General features: G+C 47.8%; 1 protein-coding gene across 2 annotated transcripts in view; it reads right to left on the bottom strand.

Annotated features, from left to right (window-relative positions):
- The window catches only part of ERLIN2 (ER lipid raft associated 2), an 18142-nt gene extending 7281 nt beyond the window's left edge, over positions 1-10861 (bottom strand). Inside the window, exons 1-8 of one of the 2 annotated variants that reach the window (XM_081809010.1) lie at positions 10770-10861; positions 9272-9393; positions 7722-7803; positions 6394-6440; positions 4664-4725; positions 4371-4496; positions 653-726; positions 440-498 (exon numbers count right to left, since the gene is read on the bottom strand). In XM_081809010.1, the coding sequence (XP_081665136.1) occupies positions 440-498; positions 653-726; positions 4371-4496; positions 4664-4725; positions 6394-6440; positions 7722-7803; positions 9272-9378 (557 nt within the window). In that variant the 5' untranslated portion in view covers positions 9379-9393; positions 10770-10861. The other variant, XM_081809014.1, reaches the window with a different exon arrangement.
- Between the last annotated feature and the right edge of the window lie 667 nt (positions 10862-11528).

The following is an 11528-nucleotide window of genomic DNA, read 5'->3' as shown; positions in this document are numbered from 1 at the left end:
ATAAGTAAAATCTTTAAAAAAAAAAAAAAAAAAGCAGATCTGTTGCAGATGGTAACATGGCTCTCTTTCTCCTCCAAAATAACTCACTTGTGGGAAATAAAGCATAATTTACTTTGGTAAAATGCACCTGCCAGCCCACTTAAGCACCTTTCGCTCCCATCTTCTTTGGTATGAGCCATGAAGCACAAACAATACCCCCTGGCCCTTTTCAAAGCATCACTACCTGAAAGAGCTTCTCCTGTGGCTCTCCATCACAGTTCCAGAGCCCAGGTGGTTCTCCTGACACACCCGGTCCATCTTACAAAGCGATGGGCTGTAACGAACGCTCAAGAAGGGCAATGAGCGTCTGGCACGGCTTCGGTTAACTCTGGGATGGGATGAGGTGGGGGGTGGGGTGGGAGAGAGTGGTGGATATAGCTTGGGCAGAGGGAATACTCACATCAACTCGTAGTTTCTGCGGATCGCCTCAGGTATATTGGGCTTGGTCACCCGCACAGCCTGGAGGATAAAAATAGCACGTGATGGGAAGGTGAGGGTGGTGAGGGACAGAAGCAGCTCCCACTGGCTCTTCATCTTCCTGCACAAAAAGGACATCCCTTGGAAGGGGGGCTGCCCCTTCAGCAGAGGGTGTTCCCACTGCGGCAATGCTTACTTGGATGACAAGCCCGGGGGCCATGGAGGTCAGGTCCTGTTGTAAAGCCAGCTTGAGGTTTTCATCAATCTGATCTGAAATCAAGAAAGACAGAAAAAGTTGTTGTTACACTTTGTAGGCAGGGTGGAGGAAAGCAGGCGGGTAGAGGACAAACTAAAACACCACTCAAGAATGCACCTGACAGGCCAAAGGGCTTTCCAAGGCAGAGTGCTTATCAGAGCCCAGAAATCCGAAGATCCCCTGGCACATCTTTCAAAGCAACACGCCTATGTAGCCCCTCCACGCAAGCTGGATGTGAGAGTATCCTTTTCCTGTGGCCTCCAGATAAAATCACCCGAGGCTGTAGAAAATAGCAACCTTGCCCGAAAGGAAACTGAGCTTTAATAAGAAAAAGAACAAACAATTCTCGCATATTTCTTGAGTCGGGCGGCAGCCTTCCCCTAGACAACAGCAGCTAAAGAGAAGGCAGGCACCCTGTTTTCAAGAGGAAGGAAGGTGGAGTGGCTATGCTAGGTAGTTCGAAGAGAGCCAAGCCATTGAAATCCAGTCATTTTAGAAGTTCCTAAAAGAAAAACAGACTCTGACGTCAATGAAGGCCCCAAGGAAGACTATTTCCATTAAGAACTCCATCAAAGGGGCGCCTGGGTGGCTCAGTCATTAAGTGTCTGCCTTTGGCTCAGGTCATGATCCCAGGGTCCTGGGATCGAGCCCTGCATCGGGCTCCCTGCTCCACGGGAAGCCTGCCTCTCCCTCTCCCACTCCCCCTGCTTGTGTTCCCTCTTTCGATGTCTCTGTCAAATAAATAAATAAAATCTTTAAAAAAAAATTTTAAAAAAAAGAACTCCATCAAAGAACACAGGAGGGAAAACGAAAATTTATGGTTCTGGAAACGAGCCCGAGTCGTCTGTCGTTTGCTTTGGCCCTGATTGCTCTGTCTGGAATTCACATGGGAGTTGGTTCATAGGCAAGTGTAGGAGGAGCTCTGACTGACCCCTCTTCTGGCTGGGGTCCTGCAGCACCCACAGCTGCCCTCTCTGGCCGGGGCCTTCTCTTCCTGACGCCCTGCCCTCGAGGTCCTCGGGAAGATCCTGGACGGCGCTGGGAAGACTCCACGGAACCAGGCTGGGCATCCGAACTGGATCACCTCCCTCACTGTCAGCTGCCACCCGCTTTAAGTGGCCATTTTTGGTCACTGTTGCCCAAAACAGGGGCCTCTGAGGAACAGCAAGTGGAACTCCCTGCCTTTAACAGATGCCTGGACCAGACTGAGGCTCATGGAAGTTCAGTGATGTGCTCAAGCTACTTAGGAGCCAAAATAATACACTTGTTTAATTACTTGCTTTAATTTTTAGGGCTGTTTTATGCTTTAAAACAGCACTATCCTCTACTGTCATATAGGTAAGCAAGGGATTTTAACATTTCCACGCACGGGATATACTCTCACAGGCCTCTCAGCATGAGGGAGAAATGGCCCAAAAGGCAGCACCTCAGACCTGGTACGTGTTTAACAATTTGACAGCCACAGATAAACATCACATTTCATATTTTCTAACTTCAATAGGATACCAACCGAACTTCGAGATATTCTGTGCCCTCCCTAAGTTAAAAATAAACAGTTGGGCGCCTGGGTGGCTCAGTCGGCTAAGCGACTGCCTTCGGCTCAGGTCATGATCCTGGAGTCCCGGGATCGAGTTCCGCATTGAGCTCCCCGCTCAGCGGGGAGTCTGCTTCTCCCTCTGACCCTCTCATGCTCTATCTCATTCTCTCTCTCAAACAAATAAATAAAATCTTTAAAAAAAAAAAATAAAAAAAATAAACAGTCATTTATTAGACCAAATTATATCTGAGTTAAAGCAGACACCTGTGGTCCTGGGCTCATAACTCTCTAGGAAAATCTGGAAGAATTATTTTGCCAGGTGGTTTATTACCAAAGTAATATTGGTAATAAGCTGTTTATACATTATAGTCATGCAGATAAGTGCAGATTAGGTTACATTACACAAAGAGGCTGCCGCAGGTCAACTGCTGAACAAGAACTATGACATGTTTTTATAAGATGGACAGAGAGTATGTACTAGCGTAAGCAGTGATGAGAATTACACAGTAATGCTGGAAGTCAGGGCCGTGAGTCCTAAGAGGACAGAACTAGGGAAAACCTCCCACGTTCTAGGAATGGGATTAGAGACATGAATTCCTCCTTTCCAGACACAAATAGATTCTAAGCAAGACAGTGTTTGTTCAAAAGACGTAACTTAAAAAAAAAGAAAATTTCAAAGCAATTACATTTTCCCAGCTTCTCTGTACAATAAGCTTCACTAAGCTATTAAGTTTATCTCTTGGGCAATATGAAGTTTCCTTTTTTTGGTCTTTTTTAAAGATTTTATTTTTTCGTAATCTCAACATCCAATGTGGGGCTCGAATCCACGACTCTGAGATCAAGAGCTGCATGCTCCACGGACCGAGCCTTCCAGGCGCCCTGACAGTAAGAAGTTTTCTAACGCAAAACAATTTCCTATTTTCATTTTCTCTTCATGGAAGTTAGAGTCCTTTGTCTCTTGTTGTTTCAAATGCTTTCAAGTATTCCTTTAGTGGCACAAGTTCTAAAACCAGGGCTAGAGAGACAACTGATGCTATTTTATAAAACGCTCTCAGTTTGAGGTAAAACAAACAATACCAAATTTACAGACTTTTTCTTAAAAGCATACTGCATCTAAACCCTGTAAAGTGAATTTAGATTCATTTTCTACTGCAGAGAAATTAAAGTGATTCTGATGATTTCCCCAATCAGAAATAGTGTGCAACGGGCTCTGATTGAGATCACGGGCAGCACCAGGGTCCCTCCCCGCTCCTGTCTACTCCGTGGCACATTCTCTCAGGGTCCTTTTTAATGAAGATTCCTGGGAAAAGACACTGTCCAGTCCTGGTATCAAGAATAGTTGTACTATCATTTACTTTCAGCACTGGCCACTAGAAAACTTCTGGCAGCAAGCTTAAACATAATACTTAACCACAAAAGAGCTAGAACAATTACTGAACTGTTTCTTTCCCTTGCTGCTAAAGTCAGGCTATGTTTACTTTGACTGGTTAAAAAGGTCAAAAAGTATGTACTTAAGGACGTGGATTATTTTAAGTGTTTTCCTATTCATCTCTACGTGTATAGGCTTACAGAAACTAAGAACTTCAAGCAGCTACAGTCCTTGTCCCACTTCTAGGTCCTCCTCACCTTTCCCGGGGGCCCTTCATGCAGGGTGGTGGGCCGAGAAGCACTCTGAAGCCAGAGCCAGGAGAGGAAGGTTCTAGCCTCAGCTCTGCTTCCAACTAGCTCTGCAACTTTCTCTTTGGGCCTCAGTCCCCTTCTCTGGAAATGAGGCCGTTGGGCTGGATAATCTTGAAGGTTCTTCCTCTAGAATAGGCCCTGTCTTCATTACAGAAGGCTGTTTTAGAGACAGTGGGAATGCCCCTGCCTTCCAGTCCTCTGATTCGGGCCAGGAGTCCCCTAGTCCACCGTGATCCCTGTGGCCAAGGCTCACCTGCTTTCATGACCTTCTGCCACTGTCATCAAAATTTTCTAGAAATTTCACGTGGGACCAGTTCCCGGGCACGGGGTTCTTTGACACTTTCTGTCCATGGGAACCCATCCTCCCCCACGGTGGCTCAGCAGTAGGCGGTGGGCCAAACAGCAGCTGAGGCATGCTACAGCCAGCAGAGGCTTTCTTACCAAAGAGCTCGATGTAGACCTCCTGAAGCGTATGCACACTGCAGAACTGGTTCAGCTCGTGATGGATCTTGTTGAAGATGAGGGCCTTGTCGTAGTCGGCAGTGTAGTTCTTCACGATGTCATACACTGGGAGGGAAGGCGGGATTGCAGAGTCAGAAAAGGCAGGACTCCCTTTCTCAGACACAGTGGCTCTCCCAGCCTGAGGTGCTGCGACAGACCTGGGGTGGGGGTGGGGGTGGGGGGACATGCTGGGCAAAGTAAGCCGGTGGTGAAGGTCAACTGGAAAAACGTACCTGCATTTGGGACCAAGAAGTTCACCACTTCAATTCGGTCAAAGTAGATCATCACACCACCACTGTTGGGGGAAGAAAGAACAAAGAAGTCACCAGTCTGCTCTGGAATATAGTGCTGTCTCTCGGTGATGGCATCAGGTGTGTGACTTGGCAGAAAAGGAGCAGAGGAGTTCACGGGAGGCCAGAGGGCATGATATCTCCAAGCAGGAATCTTCAGAGCTTAGAGCAAGAACACAATCTCCCGAGAAACCACACCTCCTCAAGATATCTCCATAAGGAGAAAAGTGAAACTTCTGGGTGGCAGGAAGAAAAGAATAGTTCATATCTGTTGAATCTGCAATGCCTTTTGATTAAAACAGTCCATTGAAGGGAAAAGAAAAGTCAAGGAATTCTCAGAACTTAGAAGGCCACAGTGGGATCTTATGGTCACCGTTTCTCACTTTGTCTTCACCATCACTTTGTTTCAGCATTTTCCTTTCCCCACAAATATTCATTATAAATAATTCTAAGCACACAAAAACACTGAAATAATACAACTAACATCCGTACATAAACACCTAAATTTAGCAATTGTTAACAGTTCACCTTATAGATTGATCTGCTTTTTTACGCTGAGCATTCCAAAAGTAAGTTGCAGTCATGATACTGTTTCTCCCTTAACACGTTAGTAAGTAACATCACTGAGGAATAATGACATTCTATGTAGTCTGGCTCCATTCCCAAACCTAAGAAAATTAGCAAATAATTCCTTAACAGCCTCTAATACCCAGTCCTTATTCCAATTTCCCCAGTTGTTCCTGTTATGGACTGAACGGTGTGCTTTCCAAAAATCCATTTGCTGAAACTCTAAAACCCCCTTGTGACTGTATTGAGATAGGGCCGTAAGGTGGTAATTAAGGCTCCATGAGGTCATAGGGGTGGGGCCCCAACCTGACGGGCTTGGTAAAGGAACAGAGGCAGACACCAGAGATCTTCTCCCTGCGTGCACTGAGGAAAGGCCATGTGAGGACACGGCAAAGTCGCCATCTGCCATCGAGGAAAAGAGGCTTCACCAGAAACCAACCCTGCTGGCTCCTTGGACGCAGTCTGCTGTAGTCTCTATGGCCGCCCGAGTGGACTAATCCAGTTCCCCTGACTTTCATAGATGGTATTTTTGAACCAGGTTCTAATTAAGGCTCACCATGGCTTTGTTTATGTCTTTTAGGTCTCCTTTTCAACCCAAAGCTCCTCCTTGTGATGCCATCAGGCCAGCTGTCCTGTGCGATGCCCTAATTCTGGATTTGCCCACATATTTCCTCATGATGGTGGTCTGTGATTCTATTCCAGTTTAGACCTTCTTTACTTTTCCACCAGACCACTAGAGTGGTCTTCTGTTTGGATTTCCAGACCCTGAGGTCACCTCCTACCTTTATGACATTCTCCATAGCTGGTTATGCTAAATGTACCTTCCTCTACCAAGTCATTTATCTGCTGAAAGCTTTTAGTGGATCTTCACTTGTAACAGAAAAAGCCCACACTTAGCACAGCATTCAAGGCCCTCCTGAAGCTGTCTACCTTCTGTGATTTTCCCTACTGCACCGCATGGCCTAGTCAAATCAGAACTGAGGGAGCAAGGAGGTAGGGAACTTGGTAAAACCACCGAGAAGGAATGCCTCTCCTTTCACTGTCTCTAGGAGCCAGACAGCCCTTCCACTGACATAGGCTTAGCTGCTTCACTCCGGGTACCTTACCTAGTCCCGCAAGGCACGTTCTTCACCTCATCTGTCTGCAGTGTGGTCTAGAAATAAAGGGGACATAAAATGCTGTAAAATGGGCAGTGACAAGCACAGTAACTTAGTTTTGGAATCCCAAACTCCCAGTCCTTGAGGTTATCTGGGTTGAGCTTTGGCCTTGTTAAACATGAATACTCTGCCTGGGTGGCTCAGTCATTAAGTGTCTGCCTTCAGCTCAGGTCATGATCCCAGGGTCCTGGGATCAAGCCCCGCATCAGGCTCCCTGCTCCACGGGAAGCCTGCTTCTCCCTCTCCCACTCCCCCTGCTTGTGTTTCCTCTCTCGCTGTGTCTCTCTCTGTCAAATAAATAAAGAAATAAACTCTCAAGAACAAAACAAAACAAAACATGAATATTCCCCCTAATCCTCTTTATTTACACAGGGTGTGAGACTTAGATGAACAAAGGTACCTACCCCAGCTTCACTGTAAGTGAATCACCATATGAACAATCTAATAATGGTTTAGTAAAAAAGACCCTGGATTAGGAGTCTTAAGACCTGTCTTACCTCTACAGTCTTCCTTTACTAGTCTTGAAACAAGAGGATTCTGTATTTAACCTGGCCCTGCCCCTTCTCAGCATTCTGTGAGACTCCTATGGTCCTGGGCACAAATGCACTCAGAAAACCATCAAACACAGGAAATGGTAGAAGAAATGAACACGGAGAATGCTGAGGAGGTGTCCCAGTATATCTTCCTGGGTCAGTTTAAAAGTCATCCTCTAAATCTTATCCCTCTTGGCTGGACATACTTCAAAGACGGCTAGCTAGTCTATCTTAGCCAGGCTTTCTATCCGTTATAACTAATCCTACTCCTCCTTTAGATGTTATTTCCCTTCACCAAGTCCAACTTTCCTCTCCCCCCCAACCCCCCCCAAATTATGTTCACATCTATGAAGTTCAAATAAGAACCAGCAAAACTACCATGTTTTATTTCCACTTATCTTGGTAACCTGTGATTGAAAACACAGACACACACACCCTACTTTTCCTTCTGTACATTCGGAACAGATTCTTCTCTGGCTCTACCTTGAAGTGAAGAAATAATTCCCAGCTGGGGCCAATGGGCCAAGGCAATGACCCCATTCAACTCTTTCAACAATCAAATAAAGCTCTAGGGTATGTGGCTCATGGAGCCTCATTCTTTATATATACATTTAATACATCATATGTATATATGATTCCTTGAAGAGGCATTATACTCATCTAATGGGAAATAACTCCAAATTATGCGTTTGCCAACACCCCAAACCTGCAGTGGCCCAAACATGCCCCACAAGCCCAGTTTACCTGCACAGACTTATATGATGTGATGAAAGGAAGCATGAGATGGAAACCTGGGCCGCTGGTGGAAGTCAGGAGGGCTCCGCCCCTGTAGAAGAGAAAGAGGCAGTTCAGCAAGAGGTAACAACTGCAGCAATACTATTTGCACCGACCTTCTCTACGGCCCCATAAACATTTCATACAGAGTGAGACATGTGCCCGAGCCTGTCCACAGACCCCTTCCTCTCAGCTCAACCCTAATATTCTAGGAAGCCTGATGGTAAAACATAAAGCCATTATTCATGCTTTTGTGGCAGGAAAAACAGGCACATGGGCTAAGTGGAATTAAGACAGCAGGATCCCCGGCAATCCTTAACAGAAGAGGAAGTCTGTTTTACTTTGTCATACCCGTTGAGCTTGGCGCAATCCACGGGGGCAGTTAAATCCAGTAATACATTTATCAACTAACTGTACTAATGTTGGGAGTCCAGGGGCATGAACAACCAAAATAATAATTTTGAGAACGCTTTAAAAATCATTTACGTATCTTCTTTGGGCAGTAGTATTTTACCTTTAGAGCCAAGTTATATGTAAAGGGTAACAAAATTAAAAGCCTTTTTTGGGGACGTATGAGCAGAAGGTGGGGAGAAATAAAGGGGAGAGAGGAGCCCAATGAGACTTCTAGAACTTGCTATTGGCAATCCCGCAATAAGCATCTTGGGCACATATAAGAAGGAGTTTGTAAAAGACTTAAAGAAAAACCTTGGTTATGGAAGTTACTGAAAGGAAAGCAACCCAAGATTTATAAGTGCTTCCTTGCTTTGCATTATGAAGGAAAAATACATTATTTTTTTAAAAAATAGAGCAATAAAATAAACAGTGATGCAACGGGCTCCTTTCTTATAAGAACCGCTACTCTAGGGCTTGCCTTGATTGATATAGATCAATCTGCAGGATTCTTCTTTTTTCCTGAAATGTTAATTTTCAAGAGTGGGTAGCTCTTGAAATCAGCAGAGCAGGCTAGCTCCTCAAGTTGCCATCAAGAACTGGTGCTCATTGGAGGTAACCTTGTGGCGCCAAGATGCCCGGGAGGGATGTAGGAGAAAACAATGTTTCAGAGATGATCTGCAAGCACTGGTTTCCTTTAGATCTTGTCTCTAAATCTCTAGACGCATTTATCGTTCACCACCCATGGCATCAACTTAAGACTATTAAATTTTATATTTACATTTATATTGAGTGTGTGTGTGTATATGTCCCCTTCCATGGTCACTGACACCACAGCTCAATCTAAAAAGACTCCTCTAGGGGTGCCTGGGTGGCTCAGTCATTGGGCATCTGCCTTCGGCTCAGGTCATGATCTCAGGGTCCTGGGATCGAGTCCCGCATCGGGCTCCCTGCTCCGCAGGAAGCCTGTTTCTCCCTCTCCTACTCCCCCTGCTTGTGTTCCCTCTCTCGCTGTGTCTGTCAAAAAAGACTCCTCTATTCAATGGACAATAATCAACAGAATCTGCCAGACAGTAACTAGGAGAAAGAGACATTTAACAGGGAGTTGCAAGCTTCTGTCTCTTCCTTACCTGTAATACACCCCAATATGTCCCTCTTCTATCTTGTGCACGGCTGAGAAGAGAGATGCACAAAAGAAACTGGAAGCCACAGCCACAACTGCTCCCAACTGAGCCATCAGCGAACCTTTATCCTAGGGAAAAAGACGCAGGAAGACGTGTGTAGTCCGACGTGCAGGAGAAAAGCTATGACAGGGAGAGAACCTCACTAAGCTGAGCTCCCTACAAGTGGCTCAGGCCGAGCCTGTTGTACTATGAACACAAGGCTAGATCTACAACTCTCTTCATCCTTGTTCTCAGGCAACATTCCTACTCCTTCCTTAGCTGTGGGATCATATTCCCTACCTCCCAGAGGCAGTGGCTCCAGATACAGCCGGGCCCCAAGAGAGAACCAGTGCCAATTGGGCAGCGTTCAGAACACAGCCTTCTCTTCCTGTGAACACGAATGTGCTGTCACTGGAGTCACTCATACTAGTAAAAGGGAAGAGAGGCAGCTGCAGTATGTTGCCCAAATTACAGAGGATGTCAAATGACAGGCAGTTGTGGCTATGTAATTCTGGTCAGAGCCTCCCAGTCCTAATTGCCTGCCGTTTCAAAGGAAACCATTATTTACTCCTTTCAGATGCTGGAGAGACAGAGTCAGCATGTGAGCAGAGTTCACATGGTGGGATTCTCTGGCCTTTCGTCCACCTTCCCAGTTGTTCCTTTGGATCTAAACGGGGGAGGGCTCTGAATACACCCTCCCATACACTTGACTGGCACTTTGCACCTGACCGGTGCCCACGCCCATGGTTAGAGGAGAAAAAGGGTTCCCCAGGGTGGGAAGACCGGCACTTTGCACCTAACCGGTGCCCACGCCCATGGTTAGAGGAGAAAGAGAGTTCCCCAGGGTGGGAAGACCGGCACTTGGCACCTCACCGGTGCCCACGCCCATGGTTAGAGGAGAAAGAGAGTTCCCCAGGGTGGGAAGACCGGCACTTGGCACCTCACCGGTGCCCACGCCCATGGTTAGAGGAGAAAGAGGGTTCCCCAGGGTGGGAAGCACTAGGACGAGAAAGAGCTGGCATCTGGAGACTCATTTCCTGAACACTGAAGGATCTGGAAAAACGACGGTAACTGACAGCAAAGTTCACAGCCAGGAGTGCCTGGGCCCACCCGCGCAGGGCGTGGATTCTGCCTCCCGGGGCTAACATAACTCGGGCTCAGACGTCTGCGAGGCGCTTATTTTACCGTAGCGGACTCCAGCTACCGATCTGCAGCTGCGTCCTTTCTGCAAATGCTCCCCTCCCCGCCCCCAACTCGCGCCCCTTCCCTGCCCTCTTCCGAAAGAGGGTCGCGCGTCCCAAGCGCCCTGGGGCTCGCGGGGAAGGGACGGAACAGAAAAGGGTTGCTTTCTCGCTCCGGAAGGAGAGAGGTTGCTGGGGCTGGGGCCCAGGAGAACCGCCGATGAGCTTCGGCCGGCAGCCGCAACTAGGCCCAGTGCGCACAGTAAGGGGCGGGGGCCGCGTACCAGGCTGTCCCTCCAGGCGCTCCGTACTCGTCTGAACCCCCGTGCAACCGTAGAAACCGCCACGCCCTCCACACGCTACTTCCTTCCGGGCCTGTCGCTTTGATGACGCCATTAGTTCACGCGAGAAGAACCCCCCCTTAGTTCGTTAGCCCCGCCCCCGCTCTCGGAGCGGCCAGAGTCCGCGCCTGGCCGCCAGGGGGCGCCCGGAGCTCGGTCCGGCCCGTCAGGATCTCGGCTTAGGGTTTCCAGGGTGGGGACGGTGCGGAGTGCCTGGAGAGTGAGGCGGAGGCGGAGGCGGAGGCGGGGGCGGGGGGGGGGGGAGAGGGGGACGCTCGTGGCCGCGGGTGCTGAGTGACTGAGGGTCGCTTTCCGAGGTTCTAACTTTGGAATTTGCTCCGGACCACCCCCATTAGGTCAAGTGTGTTGTTTTCCGGAGGAGGTACCAGCGAGTTGCCACCGTTCTAGCCCTTTGCTCACGCTTGCCTATGGCGACGCTGAACCAAGCTCGTCTTTTAATGCGTGGGTTGGCCCCACTACGTCGTTCATCAACAAACAGTCCCTATTTTGAATTGCCCTTTATGCTTTTCTAGGAGCCTTGGCCTTTGAGGCCCCCACAGCACCATCCAACAGTTTAAGAAGGAATTATTATCCCAGTTTTAGTGAACAGAATCTTGAGCTCAGGGAGGTGCTAGGGTAACAGTGGATGAAAGCCTCCTTGGCGCTTCCTTAACATTGGGAGCTTAACTGCCTTTGAAACAC

This window comes from Leptonychotes weddellii, chromosome 2, assembly GCF_054177405.1.
Source record: "Leptonychotes weddellii isolate Sample4059 chromosome 2, ASM5417740v2, whole genome shotgun sequence".
Lineage (NCBI taxonomy): Eukaryota > Metazoa > Chordata > Mammalia > Carnivora > Phocidae > Leptonychotes > Leptonychotes weddellii.
This window is presented reverse-complemented; position numbering and strand designations above follow the sequence as displayed.